The 23,937-nt window shown below is 32.6% G+C and overlaps 1 protein-coding gene across 1 annotated transcript; it reads left to right on the top strand.

The window, feature by feature from the left end:
* The first annotated feature begins 5,768 nt into the window (after window positions 1-5,768).
* LOC114333957 (uncharacterized) lies at window positions 5,769-23,693 on the top strand. The gene is made up of 2 exons (XM_028283955.2): window positions 5,769-6,169; window positions 16,112-23,693. The coding sequence occupies exons 1-2, from the start codon at window positions 5,888-5,890 to the stop codon at window positions 17,336-17,338; spliced, it is 1,509 nt and encodes a 502-aa protein (XP_028139756.1). The 5' UTR covers window positions 5,769-5,887; the 3' UTR covers window positions 17,339-23,693.
* Window positions 23,694-23,937: the final 244 nt, after the last annotated feature.

Raw genomic sequence — 23,937 nt, 5'->3', positions numbered from 1 at the left:
GATTTTTCCCATGACGAGCCGCATGACAATGCTTATGACAAAACGAGCCGTATAAACAATGCAAAATCATATGACAAATCACACAGTGTAAACATGTAAATTTCACTCCATGACCAAATCATATGACAAATCACATGATAAATCATGTAATGTAAAGTCGACTTAATAGTGCAAGTCTGGTATACGTGTGTGATCAATTCACACAACAGTTTAATAAACGTTGTCCAAGTAATGCTGTAATTTTGAAGGTTGTTGAAAATTACAGCATTAAAACGTTTATTAAACCGTTGCGTTGTGTGAATTGATCACACACGTATTGCAGACTTGCACTATTAAAGTCGGCCGATTCCGTATGAGCGAAAATAATGCTCCACGAGAAACACTTTCTCCTCTGTATTTAACACCATTTTTAACAATTAGGCCTTAATAAGTAAATATTTAAAGATTACTCGACAGGTCTATACTAGTTAATTTGAATATGACAGCGCGCACAAAAATACATCTGTGTTTCAGTTTCAGTACTGTTTATTTTTGGCAATACTGTATTACGAGAGATGTCGCTGTTTTGCGTCTCAAAAAACATTGCATCGCGATGTTTTCCCTTAAATAGGCAGGATTGTTGATATTCGTTTCAGAGTTGTGTGACTGCATAGCTTCACTGATGATGCATAGCATAGATGCTGAAAAAGCTATATGGAGATGGTGGTCCAACTCTGAATCTTTCGGTCCTTCTCCTAGACGAAAAGAAGGTAAATACGTGGCCAAAGTGTCCTTTATTTGCTTTCTTCTATATTCGTCGTCTCTTATTGTGCTTATACATATTGTAAAAGCCGGAGATACAGGATGCAGCCAGAAAACAGTTTCTTAACGAAAAGTCTTGGATTAATTAAAATATTGTTTATTATTTTTATTTCAATTGTTCTAATTGTATAAAAGTAGTAAACTTTGTATCTATGGCTTTTCGTCTTTCTCGTATCAAGGCCGCGTCTCACCATCAAATAATTTGAGCAAACTTGACGTACTTGAGGAAGTACGTCAAAGTGACGTCACAATTGCAGTTTTTTTGAAATTCTAAAAATCTGTGCTCTCACTTTCAGTCTAGTTTGATCAAATTTTTTGTATTGAGTTGTCTAACTTGTTTGTACTTTATTTAAAATTAAAATTTTTCATTATTACCCACAATGAACACTCAGGATGTGACGTCACTAACTGTCACTTTCAGTTTGCTCAAACCAGGGCCCTGATTCTAATTCATTTCGACAGTCGCAATTTCATTTCGACACCGCCATGACAGCCGCAGAATATAGCGATTCTTATTCATTTCGATATTAGTTACAACTGGGGATATTAACCTTATCATGTTGAGACTGCTCAGAATTTGGGTTGGCGCTCCCGTTTATTGGAACTTGTTGATAGTCTGGGAAAATTATCGAAAAAATGCCATTTTTGGGAAAAATTATTTACCAGCTATTTTATTGCTAAAATCGAATCTTAAGATTGCATATACAGTGCGTCCATAAAGTAACGCATAAATTCATTATTTCGTAAACCAGCGACATTAATGAAAAATCCTGAAACGGGTCGATTTTTATTTTTAGATTCAGATTTTTTGGCATATATCATACTAGTGACGTCATCCATCTGGGCGCGATGACGTAATCGATGATTTTTTTAAATGAGAATGGCCATGTGGCTCATTTGAAAGGGTATTCAATTCTCTATTCACTAATATAAACATTTACCTAATTATTTATACAAGGTGTTCAAAAAACATTTTTTTAATTAAAATAATTTAACCAAAAAGAAGAATGTACGTAATTTATTTAATTCAAAATACGTTTTACTGTTGTCAGAAAACAGGAAAAAAATGTTTATTTGAGAAATAAATATTGTTTTTTGCTTAAATTCAATGTTAAAGCTGCCACCCACCTGTCGCTTGGCAGTTTGAACATTTCGTTTAAGCGAAAATCAATGTTTATTTGTCAAATAAAATTTTTTTCTGTTTACTGACAGTAGTAAAATGTATTTTGAATTAAATAATTACATTATATTCTTCTTTTTGTCTCACTTATTTTAATTAAAAAATGTTTTTTGAACACACTGTATAAATAATTATGTTAATGTTTATATTCTTGGATAGAGAATTAAATACCCTTTTAAATGAGCTATCATATGACCCCTATTCTCATTTAAAAAAATCATCGATTAAGTCATCACGCCCAGATGGATGACTTCACTAGTATGATATATATGCCAAAAAACCGTAATTTAAAAATAAAAATCGACGTGTTTCGGGAATTTTCCTTAAAGTAACCACTTTACGAAATAACGAATTTATGCGTTACTTTATTAGTAATATGGGGTATGACAAGTCCGCAGAAAGTGTGTTATTTTATTTATAAATTAGCACTTCTAAATCTTCCTTATTTTTCAATTAGTGGTCTGTAACTCCTAAAATTTTTCCTTTGAGCCAAAAACACTCAAATAAAAATTCACCGTAATTTAGTTCTGCACAAAGTTATTTTTTTTTCCGATTTCCTTCAACAAAAATTTTACTCAGAAAATCCGAGTTTTCCCAAAAAATCTGCAATTTTCAATTAAAATTTTAGGGAAGTACCTAATTATTTATCAATAATTAAATAATTGATGACATGAAAGATTTATTATAGTAGATTATACAGAGGGGCTAAATTATGGAATAAATTCATTTCTTTAAAACGGACGATTTTGGAGCAAAATCCCGAAAGAGGTCGATTTTTATTTTTAAATTACAATTTTTTGGCATATATTTCTTACTAGTGACGTCATCCATCTGAGCGTGATGACGTAATCGATAATTTTGTTAATGGGAATAGGGGTCGTGTGGTAGGTCATTTGAAAGGGCGTTCAATTCTCTATTCAGTAATATAAACATTATTATCATTAGGTATTTATACAGGGTTGCCAAAAAAAAATTTTGAATTAAATTAATTGGCGCAAAAAGAATGTATGTAATTTATTTAACTCAAAATACATTGTACTGCTGTCAGAAAATAGAAGAAAAGGTTTATTTCACAAATAAGCATTTCTTTTCGCTTAAATTAAATCACAAACAGCCTCCCTCCTACCTATTGGCAGTTTGAACATTTAATTTAAGCTAAAAGCAATGTTTATTTGCAAAATAAACATTTTTTTCTATTTTCTGACAGCAATAGAATGTATTTTGAGTTAAATAAATTACATGCATTCTTCTTCTTGCGTCAATTAATTTAATTCAAAAATTTTTTTGGCCTCCCTGTATAAATAATGATATTAATGTTTATAATACTGAATAGATAATTGAACGCCTTTGTAAATGAGCTACAACACGAACCCCTATTCCTATTTAAAAAAAATAATCGATTACGTCATCACGCTCGGATGGATGACGTCACTAGTTTGAAATATATGCCAAGAAATTTAATTTAAAAATAAAAATCGACCTGTTTCGGGATTTTTCTCTAAAATCGTCCATTTTAGAGAAAATGAATTTATTCCATAATTTAGCCCCTCTCTGTATATCAGGAGACCGGCGACAATCTAACCAATAGTTTAGCAATAACTAAAATGTTAATTAAAAAATTTCGGTCGAAATAATAACCAGAAAGATTATGATACACCAGAATAACTATGATTTTCGTATAAAAAAGCACTATACCTATTCAACGTTCCTTACAGGATTGAAATTGGACCATTTGAGCGGTCTCAGGAATGTTATAAAGAAACAATTTTTTGGCTTATAAACAAATAGAACCCCTCAGAAAATATTAGATTTAATTAAATTAAGTTAACGCTGTTGAAAAGGGCACGGCTTCTGTGTCCTTTACGAAGAAAAACAAATTGAATTGCGAGGAGTGATTCCAGGTATAACCGGTCAAATTTGACCGGCATTTGCGACAGAGTTATAAACAACAGGATTTTAATCTTTGAACCATTAGATACCTTTTAATTCCGGTCCTCTTTGTACATACAAATTTTCATATCTTCAAGACACTTATAACAAAAAAGATTTATGTCACTGTCACCAAATTATTTAATTATTGATAAATAATTACTTCCCTCAAATTTTAGTTGAAAATTAAAGATTTTGTTTGGAAAACCCGAATTTTCCGAGGAAAATTTCCGTCGAAGGAAATTGGAATAAATTATCAATGTGCAGAATTACTGTCAATTTTTATGTGAGTGTTTTGGTTTAAAGTTAAAATTTTCGGAGTTATAGAGCAATAATAAAAAAAGATTTCGGAGCACTAATTTGTTTATAAACAAAATAGCACACTTTCTGTGGACTTTGCACAGCTATATTACTAATATAGGAAGTCTTAAGATTTGATTTCAGCATGTCCAGCAATAAAATAGCTGGTAATTAATTTTTCTTGTTTTTTACTAATTTTCCCAGATTATTACCTTACATCTTTCATTGAGTTGATGATTCATGTTGTGGACATTCTCAATTATTATATTTCTAATTTAATACTATTCTATCTAATTCCTCAAAACAAGCAAATTTCAATTAAACCCAGCTATATTATAATACCCTTTGCTTTAGTTTTCCTTGCAAGAAATAAACAAAACACATCTAAACTAAACCTAACCTCGCTTTTGGCCAATCATTCATCTCCGTGTCAAATAATTTCGACAGTCGAAATTATAATATCAACACCCTTTTTAAAGTCGCTATTAATTTCGATAGTCGCTATTTCATGACGTCACTTCGTTAGTTCAACTAAAATCCACAAGGCTCGCACAATCGCATTTCAACCGTCGCCATATTGAAAGCGACTTGTTTAGTGTCGAAATTTGATTTAGAATCAGGCCCCAGTTTGATCATTTGATGGTGGGACGCGGTCTTTTAAGTGACAGTTAGTGACGTCACATCCTGAGTGTTCATTGTGGATAATATGAAAAATTTTAATTTTAAATAAAGTACAAACAAGTTAGACAACTCAATACAAAAAATTTGATCAAACTAGACTGATAGTGAGAGCACAGATTTTTAGAATTTAAAAAAACTGCAATTGTGACGTCACTTTGACGTACTTTCAAGTTTGCTCAAACTGTTTGATCAAATTATTTGATGGTGAGACGCGGCCTTTTGGCACATATCACATGTGTATTTAAAATATAAAAAAGTAGGCATTTTAATGGAGCAAAAGGCCGCGTCTCACCATCAAATAATTTGAGCAAACTCCGGAAGTACGTCAAAGTGACGTCACAGTTGCAGTTTTTTTGAAATTCTAAAAATCTGTGCTCTCACTATCAGTCTAGTTTGATCAAATTTTTGTATTGAGTTGTCTAACTTGTTTGTACTTTATTTAAAATTAAAATTTTTCATTATTATCCACAATGAACACTCAAGATGTGACGTCACTAACTGTCACTTTCAGTTTGCTCAAACCAGTTTGATCAAATTATTTGATGGTGGGACGCGGTCTTCAGTTTGCTCAAACCAGTTTGATCAAATTATTTGATGGTGTTTTACCAAACAAATTGGTGGTAAAATGTTTTACCAAAAGAATTTGCATTTGCATATTATTTTTGATCTGATCATGATGCCGATTATCAAATATGAACCAAAATACCCAGATGATCATGATACTAAGTAGGTATTTATTCATGCAGATGATTACACGCCATGGCCTGGCTTTTTCGTTGACAGGGTTTTGTATTTTATTTGGTTCAGTTGCATGCATTGGTTTGCGTTTGTTTGACAAGTTTGGCAATTGGCATTACTTATTACTTTAAACTAAACTTTAAACAACTTTATTTAAACAAAACGCTAACCGCCAATGCCAACTTTCAACAACTACTGGAATCTAAAATAATAAAGTATATAAATTTTTCGAAGTACTTTAGAAGATAACTTTTTGTTATGATGTTTATAATTCCCGACAAAGTATTAGAAACATTAATTTGTACCTATTGCCATAAATACTTATCGGTAAAACCCACAACAGTTTATCCAAATAGAGATGTAGAATGTGGACGGTGTGCACATTCTGCACTAAACGATAAACAAAAATACGGTAGAGCAGGAGCAGGTGTTGAATCCTTATATGGAAAAATTGCTGAAAAATGTTTATTTAAATGTATTAACAGATTTGATGGTTGTCGAGAATTGCTAAGGTATTCTCAAGTTCTTGATCATGAAAAGGTAGGTACCTATATCCTCATGTACTACATTTTTTTCTTATAAAAACGGCGTAATACAGTAACAAAATTGTATATTTATATGGTTTCTATGGTGCTTATTTATCAACTTACAATGCTTACATTATGGCGTAGCGTATAGCTTTAATTTTTCTGTTTATCTCCTTTAATTATGTAATATTCTCTATGTGTGTATGTTCTTCATGTCATGACAGTTTCTCAATGATGCGCATGTATGTGGACGAAGGGACCAAGGGCATTTGTTTGAGCAATCTTGTCTTATTTAAATAATATAATTTCTTATGAAAATTCAGAATTTGTTAATTAAAGTATAGGTTTTATTTAGATTAACAGCAATATTACCTTCTTAACTTGTTTGTTTCTGGCACTTTGTCATAAGGCCTGTGTCCCTGTGTACTATATACCTTGTTTTTTTCCTTAAACTTAAATAAGTTCTGTGACCTCAAGGAATAGGCCAACAGTTTTCTTATTGGTATCAAATCAAATTTATTTAATCCCTTTACACTGTAAATATACAGATTGGATGTGTCAAAAAAATGTATAATAAGTATATAATAATAAGTAATAATAGCTTATTACTTATTATTATATACTTATTATACATTTTTTTACAACTAAAAATAATTACAATTAAATATAATATAAAATATAGTGTGTTAACATACACCACATAATCAAAGTCAAAATACAGATAACATACAAAAACACTATTACACTACACGCAGTTCATAAGGCTGTCTTTAAATTCCTGGATGGAATATATTCAGCGCCGGATTAACCATTAGGTGGACTAGGCGGCCGCCTAGGGCCCGCGCACTTGATTTAGCCCGCGTCCTGCTCAAATGCATTAATTAATATTGAATTAATTAAGCAGTAATTTTAAAAAAATGTAAAATGTTAAATAAATCAAGTAGAGCTAACGGAGACAAACAAAAAAGAGAATGCTTAATTTATGATTTCCAATCAAACTCAGTTTTTTGTTTTATCTTCTGTCAAATATGGCAGTAAAATACAACCGACTTAAAGCCAAATTAAGCAGTTATCTCCAACGTCGTTTTATATTCCATGTTCTAATCATTCTCTCAATTTGGTAATCAATTTTGTAAGAAAATTTTGCTTAGAAGCTGTTAATTATTTTGGTATGATTCAAGAAATATTCGTTTTTTTTTTCAATTTCTACCCACCGATGGGCCTTATAGTCCATTCACTCACGGTAAATGATATGCAATATTGTAAAACTTCCGGATTCTAAAGAACCTTTGGATTTTAAAGAAGAGCTTGTATTGACATGAAATTTGGCGTACACATAGCTAACATGTCAAAGTGATATTGTACCGATGTGTACTTTTGCTCTGAGGTTAAATCCACCCCTTCTCGAGAGTGAAAAAATATACGGTCAAAATACGTCCGGAAGTAGATAAACTGACTAATTCTAGGGACTATTGTTGTAAGTCAATACATTTCGAGTTACAAAAAAGTGAAAAATGGTGTATGTGTGAAGTCTGTAAACAAAGTAGAAGCAGAGTTGTAGCTAATGAAAAGTAGGTTTTTATTCGTCAAATTCCAAATCGAATATTTCAATGCGAAATAACCAAAAAATTAAGCAATTTTCAGGGAAAACTCATCAACTTTTTTAAAGTGTTTAAAAAAAGCTTTATTTTTATTTTTTAAAAAAGTTTCTAGCATAAAAAGTCAGCAAGATATGCTCAAAATAAAGTTGATCCCTTTTTTTGGGTCTAAATCACCCCCTAATTAGTATCCCAAATGAAATTAATCGTTACCGCATCACAAACTACTTTACTTATGTATTGTTTATTTGCTCTGTACATTTTATCGGTATAAAGTGCTTATTTATAAAAGGGTTGTAGTAGGAAGGGCTTGACAAGTCACTAATCATGAGTGTATGCAAATTTTGAACAGCCATATCTTTTTATCTTCCAAAAAAAACAAAAAATCTAAAATATTCATGAAAGCGAAACCTACATTTTTTTAACTTTAAGATTTTTGGGTATCACTAATAATTTTTTAAGTTATTTCATTCATAGGGCAAAATCACACATCACTTTTTTCTTTGGCATGTGAGCTAGGTGTATGCCAAATTGCATATCAGGCCAAGTGGTTCTTCTATTCGGAGCAAAAACCGTGAGTAAATGGACTTAATGACAAGTTGTTGCGAAATGTCGGTTAAAAGAGTTGTATACTAGATGGTCAGCTAGATTTGATGCTGTTAAAGCAGTACAAATGTTATATAGGAAGGTGAATAAGTAGGTATCAAATAGTTCTTTTAACCATTATGTGGTCCAAAATTTTAGAACGTTTTAGTGCTGCTAGTAAACATTAAAAGATCCAATTATAAATTTGTCAGATGCAGTTATTTTACTTAAATCTTTAGCAAAGTAACAGAATTAAAAAAAGAAAAATGATTTTTTTACATTGTCGTAATTTATTTTTGGAGTAACTATTTCCCAAAACAACAAATATCTGTAAATTTGTTTTAAGTAAATGGTCACTATAAAGGGGCCTATTTATTATGGCCGCCTAGGGCCCCATGACGCCTTAAACCGTCACTGAATATATTCAACAATTAACTCAACAACTGTTTCAAAAAAAAACTTAAAAGATTACTGGAAAATGGATGGAAATGGTTTTTATAAAAACTTCCATTTTCCAGTAATCTTTTAAGTTTTTTTTTTTAAACAGAGTTGTTGAGTTTGAGTTCTTTAATTATTCTGGTAGCATATTATATAAAGCAATACCTGAGTTTAAAGGTGATTTTTTTTTTAAATTGTGGTATATTTTATTCAGAATAAAGTTGTCTTTATGCCTGGTATTGTATGAATGTACATATTAGGCTGGGCCGAAAAAGGGCAAAAAAAATTTTTTTGGGAAATTTTAAATGGGCTAGTAAAAAAAAGTTGTGTATGGTAGTCCTAATACTGTGTACCAAACATAGGCCGAATTAAATAATTTTTGACCGGGCCCCCTGGGGCCGAAAAAAATTATTTTTTTTTTTGCTTTATTTTTGGGGCGGGCTAGTGTCTAAGATATTAACATCAATGCTACTATCTTGTTAAAAAATTTTCATTATGATCTAAAAAGATTTAACCGGCCCCCAAGACCAAAACTATAAAAGAGGGGAAACCAATGCATATTTATTTACTATTTTTGCGCTGTGAACTGTGCAGCGTTTTGCTTGAATCAATATTCGGCACAAAAGGTTTTTATATTGAACTATTATGCACATATTTAACATTATTTCGTATATTCATTTAACCCAGAACTCACCACGATGAGGTTGCTGCATGGTGAGTTCCACTCGCCCACCCTCTTTTGCTCAACATTTTTACTTACTCATTCCTTGAACCATAGTGTCGTTTACTTTCAAATATTGCCTAATCCTTTCTAGCATCAAGTTTAGCTCGAATATAACCATCTCTAGATTCTTCACCACACACTTTTATTGATGCATCAGTAATTATCTTCACACACCTCTCCACCGCTTGAGTATGGCAAGGAAAATTGTCAAACTTTGGAACTTGTTTCAACATGTCCCCCAATTATTCTTCGTCTGCTAAATGCTGTATTAGAGGAGGATCTGTTACAGTACTATTCTTCCAGTCTATGAGATCTATGTAATCTTCTCCATCCTTTAAAATCAGCTTGTACTAGCCATGCAGTGTTTTGTGGATTATCCCGGCGAGCTCTAATTTTCCTTTTAAGCATATCCCACAAATACTCTATAGGAGTAAGCTCGGGTGAGCAAGCAGGCCACTCCAAACAAGGGATACCTTCTGCTTCAATAATGTCTGTAGTCACTCTAATGGTATGTAGAGGTCCTTTATCATGCAATAAAATTAAATTTCTGTTGCACCTCTCCAGAACCTGACTACAGGTTATCAAAATACCTGTGAGCAGTTTAAATTGATTGGATGAAAATTAAAGGAGTTTTTTTTACGGATCACAATTCCTCTCCAAAACATTACACTTCCCCTTGTATATTTGTGAACAGATCTGACAGTTTTCGTTCTTGCTTGTCTTCCTCAACCTCTAAGTACACGATTTCATGGGTCATCTGATTTTCCATCTGATTACATTAAATCCTGACTGTTTTTGAAAATAGCACATTTGGTCAATTCCCAATGTTCCAGTTTTGGTGGCGAAGACACCAATTTAGGAGATCAATCTTGTGCTGCTTGCTTAACTCGGGAACCCATAACTGTCTCCTGCTGTATACTTCTTGGTACGATCTCTTCTTCTTATCGTTTTAACTGAAACAGTTACACCTGTAGCTTCCAAAAGCTGCCTTTTGAGCTGCAGGTGAGAAATGGTTGGGTGTCTTCCAGCTGATTGGACAATTAAAGGATCGTGGAGACCCGTTATTACTTTTGGCGACTTTCCCTTGCTTTATTTTTGAGCTTTCCTAGTTCCTGTTACCTAGCATATGTTTTGGACAGAACGCCCTGTATTACGCCTAGCTCTGCAGCTATGTCCATCTAAGAACATTACTTTCTCCACAAGACCAATAATATTTCCTCGTTGTAAGTTTTATAACCCCACATGAAGCATATTTTCGTTTTTGGATGCAAAAGTTAGTTTATTTATTTTCGTTCAACTTGCAACTCGAGCAACTAATCTATACCGTACTGGGCTGTACTATCCGATTGTCTTATACTTACTTACTTACTTAAGCCGTCCTCTTGTACCTTACGGTGTCGAGGTCCGATTGTCTTATATATTTGTTTATTTTCAATAAAAACCTTTATTCTTCGCAACAATAACAAGTTTTTTCAAAAGAAATAAATATTACTTTGAAATACATGGTGATTCCATATAAGTTTGGGTGTGTGTATATATAAACAAGATAATTCGTATGGAATTCCCCAGATTATTTTGTGCTTGATATCGTCCCAGTCTCCTAATCTGGGAAATTCCATCCGAATTATCTTGCAAGGGGTAGTAAGGTAAGTTGTAAACAGCAGCACAGTAAATTCACATCCCACACAATCCCATCAGTCAAACATCCAAACAACCTTATCACCAATCAAATTAACTAAATCTAATCTCCCTCTGGACATCACCCACTTTTGGGCGTGGTTTCCCCACTTTTAGATTTGAATAAGGTAATTCGGACAGAACAAAAATACCTGAAATATGATGCAGATGGTGGCACCGCCTTATGGCGAAAGAAAACTCATGATGCACCCGTGTGCATCACTATACTGAGCGGACAGTCAAGCATGATGCACACGGGTGCATCACCGTACCGAAGGGGTTAAAATAGGTCGATTTAAACTAACTTACCTTAGTACAAAAGTTGATAATAACCTAAATAGAGGGTGTCAAAGTTAAACTGTTATTTTATTTATTTTTGAATATTTCCTGCCAGGCATGACATGGAACAACAACACAAGATTTGGTAAGTGGTGCTGGTATTGTACAATCTACTAAATTATGTTAAACAAACGTTTCTGGCTACTACCAGAGGCGTACGACGGGGGAACGTGAATGGTTAACCCTTCCCAAATTCTACGCCACTGGCGAAATTGCTATTTTGCCAATACTTGCTATGTAAAAAACATACTCTTCATTCGTAACGATAAATCCATTAGTTTTCGAGATATTTGAAGCTAAAAACGAAGGAGCATAATACATTAATCAAAATAAGTGTGCCTTTTCATTTTTAACTTCAAATATCTCGAAAACTGATGACTTTATCGTTACGAATGAAGAGTATATTATTTGCATAGAAAGTACTGGAGAATCTAAAAATTATGCTAAAATAGCAGTTTCATCAGTGGCGTAGTATTTGGGAATGGTCAACCATTCACTTTCCCCTGTCGTACGCCTATGGTAGTAGCCAGAAACAATTATTTAACATAATTTAGTAGGGTGTACAGTACCTACACTTTCTGTCAAGTACCATAAGCATATGTCAAATAGTTTTATAGTGCCGGCACACATAGTTCTTAAAGTTTTAAATAAAGAATAAATTATTAAAAAAAAAGAATACTTTAAAATAATTTGACATATCCGTGTGATACTTGGCAGAAAGTATAGGCACTGTACACCTTACTTAATTATGTTAAATAATCGTTTCTGGCTACTATCATAGGCGTACGACAGGGGGAAGTGAATGGTTGACCCTTCCCAAATTCTACGCCACTGATGAAACTGCTATTTTAGCATAATTTTTAGATTATCCAATATTTTCTATGCAAATAATATACTCTTCATTCGTAACGATAAAGTCATTAGTTTTCGAGATATTTGAAGTTAAAAATGAAAAGGCATAGGTACTTATTTTTGATTAATCTATTATGCTCCTTCGGTTTTAGCTTCAAATATCTCGAAAACTAATGGCTTTATCTTTACGAATGACGAGTATTTTTTTACATAGAAAGTATTGTAAAATAAAAAAAAATAAAGGCACTCGATCGTGGGAGTGCCGACAAGTGAAAACTTCTTATAGTATATAAATTACGAGCTCAATGCTTTTACCCCATCCTAAAAGAAGTGCTATACCTATATCATATACGATATACGCGATGCGTATGCCCTATGCTATTTATGTATACATACAAATAATTTAAAATCCAAGAAGTGCACAACGTCCCTAAAGAAATTTTCAATTCAAAAATTTATTTCGTCGAAGCGATAACGGTCGCTAATTTAATAATTTTCCCCATTCAAAGAGTGCACAACGTCCCTCAAGAAGTTTTCACTTCAAATATTTATTTCGTCGAAGCGATGATAGTCGCTAATTTATTACTTTTTTACATCGAAAAAGTGCACAACGTCCCTCAAGAAGTTTCCACTTCAAATTTATTTCGTCGAAGCGATGAAGGTTCGCTAATATAATATTTTCCCTATATAAAAAGTGCACAACGTCCCTGAAGAACTTTCCACTTCAAAAATTGATTTCATCGAAGCGATGAAGGTTGCTAATTTAACACTTTTTTCCATCGAAAAAGTGCACAACGTCCCTAAAGAAGTTTCACTTCAAATATTTATTTCGTCGAAGCGATGGATGACAGTCCCTAATTCAATACTTTTCCCTTTTCCCCCATCCAAAATGTGCACAACTTCCCTAAAGAAGTTTCACTTCAAATATTTATTTCGTCGAAGCGATGACGGTCCCTAATTTAGTAATTTATCCCCATCCAAAAAGAGCACAACGTCTCTAAAGAAATTTTTGACTTCAAAAATTTATTTTGTCGAAGCTATAAAGGTCGCTAATTTAATATTTTTCCCCATCCAAAAAGTGCACAACGTCCCTCAAGAAGTTTCCACTTCAAAAATTGATTTGATCGAAACGATGACGATCGCTAATTTAATACTTTTTTCCATCGAAAAAGTGCACAACGTCCCTAAAGAAGTTTCACTTCAAATATTTATTTCGTCGAAGCGATGACGGTCCCTAATTCAATACTTTTTCCCCATCCAAAAAGTGCACAACGTCCCTCAAGAAGTTTTCACTTTACAAATTTATTTCATCGAAGCGATGACGGTCACGATGACGGTCGATAATTTAATACTTTTTTCCATCCAAAAAGAGCACAACGTCCCTAAAGAAGATTTTACTTCAAATGTTTATTTCGTCGAAGCGATGACGGTCGCTTATTTATTACTTTCTCCCCATCCAAATTTAATAATTTTTCCTCATCCAAAAAGTGCACAACGTCACCTAAAGAAGTTTTCACTTCAAAAATTTATTTCGCCGAAGCGATGACAGTCGCTAATTCAATACTTCTTCCCCATCTAAAAAGTGCACAACGTCCCCAAAAGAAGTTTTCACTTTAAAAATTTATTTTGCCGAAGCGATGACGATCGCGATTACCTTCGCTAATTCAATACTTTTTCCCTGTCTAAAAAGTGCACAACGTCCCTAAAGAAATTTTCACTTCAAACATTTATTTCGTCGAAACGATGACGGTCGCTAATTTAATACTTTTTCCCCATCCAAAAAGTGCACAACGACCCTCAAGAAGTTTTCACTTCAAAAATTTATTTCTTCGAGGCGATGACGGTCGCCAATTTAATACTTTTTCCCATCCAAAAAGTGCACAACGTCCCTAAAGAAGTTTTCACTTCAATACACATACGTACAAAATTTATTTCGCCGAAGAGATGACGGTCGCGAAATAAATCCTTTTTCCCTATCGAGAAATAGGTTTTACATTTATTTTAAATTTAAATACTTTTATACAATTTATGTATAGATACACATAATATAGATACGTACAAAATTTATTTCGTCGAAGAGATGACGGTCGCTATGACGGTCGCGAAATAAATCTTTTTCCCCCATCCTAAAAATAGGTTTTACATTTATTTTAAATTTAAATACTTCTATACAATTTATATATACATACAAATAATATATATATACATAGTATAAGTGATGACGGTCGCAATGACGGTCGCGATGACGGTCGCGAATTCAATGCTTTTTCCCTTATCCAAAAATCGCACAACGTCCCTAAAGAAGTTTTCACTTCAAAAAAAGTTGCACTAAAATAGCAATTCCGCCAGTGGCGTAGAATTTGGGAAGGGTCAACCGTTCACGTTTCCCCGTCGTACGCCTCTGGTAGTAGCCAGAAACGTTTGTTTAACATAATTTAGTAGACTGTACAATACCAGCACCACTTACCAAATTTCGTGTTCTTGTCCTATGGCTGTCAGGAAATATTAAAAAATAAATAAAATAAAAGTTTAACTTTGACACCCTGTATTTCTGTTATTATCAACTTTTGTACTACGGTAAGTTAGCTTAAATCGACCTATTTTAAGCTCAGGTATCTAAGGTTAAGCTATGTCCCATTCTTTACCAAACACCCTGTATATCCCACTGGCGAAGCATCCATGTAACCACTGTTACCATTGGTAACAGTTAAAAATCTTGCAAATAATATTTTATGACTACTATGAAATAATTCCATTTATATTTTTTTAATAACAGAAACATTTATTAATAGTACCTAATTCAGTAAATAGCCAACTAGACGCACGAAAATATTGGCGAGATTATGTGAATCCGTTGCACGTTATTACATGCTGTTACCACAATTGGTTATGGTAACGCAGCAGAATACTCGCTGTCGATCGGGACTAGCTCGTTTCTGAAAATTTTGAAGGAGCAACGGCTCTAGAGACGGCGCTTTGGCACGCTGTGTATATCAGCATTGTAATCATATTTTGGTTTGGTAACGTTCGTTTATTACCTATTACACATTACAGTATGCGTGCATTTAAACATGGAAGAGTGTTGCTGCGTATTGCGTAATCGATTAACTACTTGAAAAGTCATTCCCCTTGTATATTTTTTTCCCCTTAAAATATAAACTACAATAGTTTTCAAAATATGTTCTTTTTCCTACTTGTTAATTTTTTTATGTTAATTTTATGGTAGAATAATCTGTTTAGGAACCGTTCAAGTATTACGTAACGCAGGTGGGGGGGGGGGGGTCAAAAATCTTCAAAAATTGCGTTACGTAATATTTAAATGCCCATTACAGTGCGTTACGTAGAGGGGAGAGTCAAAAATCTTCAAAAATCGCGTTACGTAATACTTGAACGCTCCTTTAGTTTGTTTATTATTTATTGTTATACCTATTACATATACATAATTACATACATATAATTTGGGAATAGTGATTTGTTTAATTTTATCTGACAGGATTAAAAACAAAAACTTATATTTGGGAGGTTCAAAATAATTTTTTTAAATAAGATTATTTTTACATCTGGTTTTGGTAACACTTTCGAAAAAGTCACGCGTCGCCATTGGTATGTCCTAATTTTGGCCAAAATTGACATTGATCGTTTTTCGTAGTGACCCTTCAAATACAAAAGCACTTAAATTTAGCAGTACACAATAATTTATTTTCATTGCGTTTATTAAATTGAAATAATTTAATAATTTTAGGTATGCTTGGAAAACATTCACATGTGTCCAATTTGTTATGTAGAAATGAGGAGTTTTCTGATGCTTCAACATTTTCATTCCAACCATAAGGATGCTATTTTGGGTGGTCCTTCTTTTGTTTTTAACTTAAATTCAGAAGGGCCTAATACTTATATATATCAAGAAGAAGATAATTTATTTTGCCTATATATTAGCTATAGTAAATCAGAAAATACAATAAAATTAGAATTGGTTTATATGGGGAGTGATAAAGTAGCTTCAAACATATATCACCAGTTTACGGTAACTAACGAAAACAAAGAATTTGATATTAACTGTAACATAAAACCTTCATGTGCTAATGAGTTTTCCCTTGTGGATGCGTCGAATATGTCACATTTAATAACTGTTAAATTTAAACTAATTTATCAAAACGTACAGTTGGTCGCTGTACCGGAAAATATTCATTTATCAAGCATTAAGAATTCTTTAGGAGATTCATCCTCGTCCAGCACTAATAGTTCTTTAGAAGAACCGAAACCCAAGCAAGCGGTAACTCGGTTCATTTATAAAAGCCCGTTGTACTACACTACCGAAGTTGTTAAATTTCACAAAGAATATAATCCACAATGTATTAATTGTGAAGAAAGTTGCACCTTTTCCCTTTCTGACTCGTATGCTCCAGAGTATTATTACTGTCCTATTTATAATCATTTTCTTTGTTTTTGTTGTTTTCAGTGGTTAACCCACAAAAATGAAATTAGAGAAAGTAATTTACATTTTAAACAGACGATTCCATCAACTTTTCTTACACGTTTTTGCAAATGGAAGTGTGGTGTAGATTTAAAGTTTTCAGAAATAGTATCACATGAAATATTCTGCAAAAAGAGAACCCAATATTATAAATGTCCTTACAAAAATTGTGGAATCGAAATTAGTTCTGCTTTAGCACTAACGGATCATTTGAAAATTCATACTTCTATTAAAGTATATCCGTCTCATTTTAAATTATTGAAGCCGCCATTTGCGTGTTACGTGTTGTTAGAAGATCAGCTTATAGGTATTAGTCTAAAAACTTCAGGTAAATATGACAGGCAATTTAAATTAGAACAATATACCACAGAATCAAAACGGATAGCACATGCGCTTTTTTTTTATGACAACAAATTTACACCTCTAGCAAATCTTCCTATTTCAGGTTCACCCGAAAAGTGTACAGTAAAGATTGTTTTAGTGGAAAATGAATAACAAAATATTCATCTTATGTGCGTATATCACATTTTCACTACAATTTCTCAAAATAAACCTGTTACTGTTACTTTTACTAAAGTATAATTTCACAATTGTGAAGCTTATTTTATAATTATTGCAAACTATTTAATTAAACTATTAAATATATGCTGGGGTTTGCAATTTGCACAAATTTTTAAATGGTACGAGAATTCGAATGGCCCATAATTTTGAGTTTTTAAGTTTTAATTACTTACACAATTGTTTTTACTTTATTTTTTTTAACAATTAGTTACCGACAAATTCCGTAAAGATCTTTTATACTTGCGATGTGACAAAGGGATTTTATACTTGCATGAATACGTACAGTCGTGGTCACTGAATAGTTTGCACCCTTACATATCCAGTCGACGATTTTTATTTTACTTTCCATAGACGCGAAATTTTTGACAAGACTGTAACATTTAGTCAATCTGTACGATACTGCCATTTCACAGTATTACAATATAAAAATGAAGGTGTAAAGTGTAAACTATTCAGTAACCGCGACTGTATATAAAATTTGTCATATTTACAGCTTGATCTTCAAAAGGGATCTCTTATCTGTAAGTTGATTTTTGGATGCTGCTATACAGGGTGTTTGGTAAAGAATGGGCCATAGCTTAACCTTAGATTCCTGAGGTTAAAATAGGTCTATTTAAGCTAACTTACCTTAGTACAAAAGTTGATAATAACCAAAATACAGGGTGTCAAAGTTAAACTTTTATTTTATTTATTCTTGAATATTGCCTGACAGGCATGGGACAACAACACGAAATTTGGTAAGTGGTGCTGGTACTGTACACCCTACTTAATTATGTTAAACAAACGTTTCTGGCTACTACCAGAGGCGTACGACGGGGGAACGTAAATAGTTGCCCCTTCCCAAATTCTACGCCACTAGCGGAATTTCTATTTTGGTGCAATTTTTTAATTCTCCAATACTTTCTATATAAATAACATACTCTTCATTAGTGATGTAACAAATATTCGTATTCGCATTCGCGAATAATCGCATGTTTTTGCATATTCGCATTCGCGCTCGCATTCGCAAAATTTGTGCGAATGTTTTGCAATATGAATATCAGAAAAAAAATAATTTGAATATAACATTAGATTAATAAAATCAAAATATATTCACTTTCTCATCTTTTTTTATTAAGAAAAGGTAACTCAACCTCGTATAATCAGATTATCACCCTTCACGTTGTTACATTTGGTATAATGTAATAAAGCTTAAGATTCAGATTGATTTACACTCAATATCAATTAACTTCTCATTATAAATTTAGAAAACATTCCAAAAATAGAAACAAACTTTAAAAACTGAATATTCGCATCCGCATTCGCGAATGTCGTTATTAGATATTCGCATTCGTATTCGCGAATGTTGAAAAAACGACATTCGTTACATCACTACTCTTCATTCGTAACGATAAAGCCATTAGTGATGATAGTAATGATAAAGCCAAGATATTTGAAGCTAAAAACGAAGGAGCATAATACATTAATCAAAATAAGTGTGTCTTTTCATTTTTAACTTCAGATATCTCGAAAACTAATGGCTTTATCGTTACGAATGAAGAGTATATTATTTTCATATAAAGTATTGGAGAATCTAAAAATTATGCTAAAATAGCAGTTTCATCAGTGGCGTAGAATTTGGGAAGGGTCAACCATTCACTTTCCCCTGTCGTACGCCTCTGGTATTAACCAAAAACGATTATTCAACATAATTTAGTAGGGTGTACAGTACCTACACTTTCTGCCAAGTATCATAAAGAAATGTCAAATATTTTTATAGTACCGGCCACACGTTCTTAAAGTTTTAAATAAAGAATAAATTATTTTAAAAAATGAATACTTTAAAATAATATGACATATCCGTGACTTGTCAGAAACTGTAGGCACTGTACACACTACTAAATCATGTCAAATAATCGTTTCTGGCTACTGCCAGAGGCGTACCACAGGGGAAAGTGAATGGTTGACCCTTCCCAAATTCTTCGCCTCTGATCAAACTGCTATTTTAGCGTAATTTTTAGATTCTCCAATACTTTCTATGCAAATAATATATTTTTTAATTCGTAAGGATAAAGTCATTAGTTTTCGAGATATTTGAAGTTAAAAATGACTTATTTTGGTTAGTGTATTATGCTCCTTCGTTTTTAGCTTCAAATATCTCGAAAACTAATGGCTTTCTCGTTGCGAATGAAGAGTATCTTATTTACATAGAAAGTATTGGAGAATCAAAAAATTGCATTAACAGCAATTCCGCCAGTGGCGTAGAATTTGGGAAGGGTTAACCATTCACGTTCCCCCGTCGTACGCATCTGGTAGTAGCCAAAAACGTTTGTTTAACATAATTTACTAGGATGTACAGTACCAGCTCCACTTACCAAATTTCGTGTTGTTGTCCTATGCTTGTCAGGAAATATTCAAAAATAAATAAAATAAACGTTTAAGTTTGACACCCTGTATTTCGGTTATTATCAACTTTTGTACTAAGGTAAGTTAGCTTAAATCGACCTATTTTAACCTTAGGAATCTAAGGTTAAGCTATGGCCCATTCTTTACCAAACACCCTGTATACTCTCTTCATTAATGACGACTTTATTCACAAGGTACTGTTATTTTCGTGAAAAGCTTCATTTGAATCATTGTGTACTTTTAAGTAACTAGCAATATTAGTTATGCGCACGTTTGCTTTGTTGCACTTCCAACACAAACAGTACACATTTTTGAAACTATTAGAGTAGGTATTTGAAACCATTTTTACGGCAATTACATTTTGATCAGGGAAGTTAACTGTACCTAAACATGTCACTTTTATCGAAACATTTTCACGATACAGCAGTTCATTTGTAAATGATTTAATTAAATCAATGGTATTGTAAAGTACAAGTTTTGAACTATTCAGACCCAGACGCCATTTTCAAGTAATAATTAAAAATGGATATACCCAAAATAAATATCATTATCATCAGTGCTGCTACAGTCCTAGTTGAGCCTTCTTTCTCCAGTCTATTTCGCCAATCGTTTCTACGCCAACCCTTGCCAATTTGCTGGGCCGATCTTCCTTCACGCCGTCTTTCCATCTCAGTCTTGTCTGTCTCTACTCCTATTTCCTTCTGCTATCGCTAATAGGGTTCGTCTGTGTGGGTAATTTTTCTTTGCTCTTGACACATGTCCAGCCCATCTTTCATAAAAATAGGTAGGCTTATACTAAATTTACAATCAAGCTGCAGTATAAATACACAAACCAAGACACGTTAAGTGCTACTAGGAGCACTTCCGAATCATAATTTACAATGTATTATTATGCTCTCTATTTTCTCTCTGTTAAGAGATTGATCAGCATCTTACTAATTCGATTAATTAATTAATTATTTTAATTACTACTCATGGAAACAAAACCAAAATTTAATAAAACTTTCCCAAGAAAATTTATTCTCAGGGCTAATTGATTTTAAAGTAGTACCTTTAGTTTGTGGCTACTAGTATTTCTCGTTGCTCACTTCATCCAGGACGAAGCAAGGAAAATAAATTGTACTCAAAATCATGTAAATTCTACAAATATTATTTATTTATATGCTATACCACAAATAGGTATACGATTCCAAATGTATGCTAAAACTCAATTTTGTTGTAAAAATTTCTTATCTAATAAATGAATCTTTAATTCTACTATCTCCTTTTTTTAACAAATTTTCCTTTAAAAGACTCGGTAGACTGTTCTTATTATTATAAAAATAAAACAAATTTTAATTTTCACCTTTTTAAATAGATTACTTATATCTTCTAGGAATTTATGAAAGAATGAATTATGCTGTAAAATTGTTAAATTAAAACAAATATGGTATGTAATATAAAACAACTCTCTCCTTTTTACAAATGATCTGACTAACCTTTTTTTATCTTCTATACTTCTTATCATGGATTGTGTTGTCCTCGGTTCCCCCACACGTGCTCCTTCGGATGCTGCGACTCTCCTTCTCTTCCAACTGCTTCACGAACAAACAGCAATAGCTCGAAATCTCTCCTCAATTTAGTCTCTGACTCGATACAAACAATATCAATCTTTATACTTCCAAGATTTTTTTCTCAGCTCGATATCTTGTGCAAAATTGATAAAAAAACCGGCTACTCGTTCCAGACAGAAACTGGAATCTATTCGGACACGAGGAGATTTTACTTCTAGACTCGATCACGATTTCGTCTCAACAGAAATCTGCTTATACGGCCACCAACTTAACCACTTCACACAAAATCACTACTTTCTGAACTGGACTGCTCTCTTCAGATCTTAATTACACAGTAAAAATTTTTCCTTCATCCATCTGAGACTCAAACACTCTACTCCCCTCCATCAGTCTCCTCGTCAACCACAAGCATTCTCTCTACACATTACATCCCTACTTTCCTTTCTTAAAAAAAATAGTGTTGTATACAAATTTTCCATCCTGTAAAATTCCAGGAGATACCAAAATTAATTTTTGTCTTACATGCTAGAAAAACCCTATTCTAAAACTAAACAACTTTGTTTATTACCGTCTTTACTTTCTAGGAAGCATTTAGAAACACTCCATTGTCCACGTCAAACCGCAAATACATCCACTTTCTAAAACCGGTCGTAATGTTCTATTGTTCTTGAATTGTTAAGTCCGTTCGTAGAATCTTAATCACTAATGTTTTTCACTTTCCACGAAACACTGTTTACGACTAAAAATATATTGTTTACAAATTTTGGCCATATACAGGGCGATAAAAATGTACGATCTCGTGGTCTTGGACATAAATTGAAATCTCTCAATTTTCCCCATAAAATTATATAACAGTATATACATTGTAAACCCCAAATAATGATTTCCAAAGTTTATACATTGTAAATTATGATCGGGAGTGCTCCTAGTAGCATCTAACGTGTCTTGGTTTGTTTATTTCTACTGCATCTTGAATGTAAATTTAGTATAGATGGGCTGGACTACAACTGATACTATTTCTTTATATTTTTCGTGCAATTCGAAATTATACCGCCTTCTCCAAATACCAATCTCATAGTTTACGCAAAATCTTCTTCTTAGTATCTTCCTTTCGAAGTAGATCCGACGATTTGCATGTGCTGTGGAGATGGTACATTTTCTTATCCATATGTCAACACTGGTAGGATGAGTACTCTATAATATATTGTTAGTTTGGTTTTTTGACTTAAATCTGTTTTTTTAGCTGCTCGTTTAGTCCAAAATAACAATTATTCGCTAACAGTATTCTTCGTATTACTTCTTTAAATGTGTCATTATCAATTGTTATGAGAGAACCCTGATAGGTAAACTTATTTACGACCTCAAAATTATATTGGTCTATGCTTAAATTTTTTTCGGCGTTCCTACCTCTGTTATTTTGGTTTTTTCCTCGTGTATTGTATGGCCCATATTTTGTGCGGAAGTTAAGAAGGTGGAAACTATCTCTTTAAGTCCTCGTGTGTTTCAAAGGCTTGGGACAGATCGCCTTGTATTTGCACTCTGCAGATCATTTTACTCATATTTGTTTTTACAAATCCTATTAATTTATGGAGCATGTTAGGACGCTAAAATGTGCTGACTTAAAGTCCACAAAGAGATGAAACGTATCAATATTAAATTCATTCTAAAAATAAATATAAAAAATAATGTATACATCGTCGAAAAAAATTAGAGTCCGATGAGCATTCTGCGACGACGAGAATTGGTCAAATTAAATTTTGTATATTAGGGTTTTTTACTAAACACATTCAATATCTAAAGAATAAATTATTATTTTTTTCAAGAAAAAATTCTGGAACGCATCTTCACCACATATCTGAGAACTAAGCCAAAAGCCAAAAATATGAAAAAGCCAAAAGTATTTTAACAATATTCCACTTTATCAAAAGTGGACTAAATAATTCTCATTTACTTCCTGTATAAATCAATCGAATTTTTTATATTTCAGTCTGTTATAAATTGCCGTATCAATATTTTTTGGATAATTCTACTGGATTCTTAGTTTTATTAATAGGTGAATTATATATCCTGACAATAAACACTACGTGATTATGAAATATAAGTACTTACTAACTTATTAAAAATTATTATATTATTTAAAACAATGTCTTTCATAATTAAAATATGATAATTTTTAGGTTGTGTTTTTTGTTAGGCTTATAATAACTGTGAGAATTATAAGTTTAGTAGGTATGTACCTATTTACAATTTGTGTTTGTTTTATTTATATTATTAGGTTATGTTTATATAGGTTGTGTTTTGTTAGGTTCATTTAACTGTGTGAGAATTATAAGTTTAGTATGTATCTACAAGTTGTGTTTGTTTTATTTATCTGCCGTTTTATGTTTTATTTATATTTGAAATATACAGGGTGTTTCATTTATGATCAGTGGTCAGTCACAGCACAGATATTCGTGTGCACTTTCGCATTCCTACTCATACTGGCCTTCTACAGATATAGGATATCTACATATATTATTATATGACATACTTAATTATAGCCCCTGTCACTTTCGGTGAAATCGGAAGTCGCCTTCAACGGTAGACATTGTTTAC

This window comes from Diabrotica virgifera, chromosome 10, assembly GCF_917563875.1.
Source record: "Diabrotica virgifera virgifera chromosome 10, PGI_DIABVI_V3a".
NCBI classification, from domain to species: Eukaryota; Metazoa; Arthropoda; class Insecta; order Coleoptera; family Chrysomelidae; genus Diabrotica; species Diabrotica virgifera.
Note: the sequence above shows the minus strand (reverse complement) of the source record. Positions and strands in the feature narration are given on the sequence as shown.

Bases quoted from the DNA above. Each gene is read 5' to 3' on its own strand.
- LOC114333957 (XM_028283955.2), top strand. From the start codon at position 5,888: ATGATGTTTATAATTCCCGACAAAGTATTAGAAACATTAATTTGTACC. The intron at 6,170-16,111 runs GTAGGTACCTAT...TAATAATTTTAG, and splicing joins AAGTTCTTGATCATGAAAAG to GTATGCTTGGAAAACATTCA.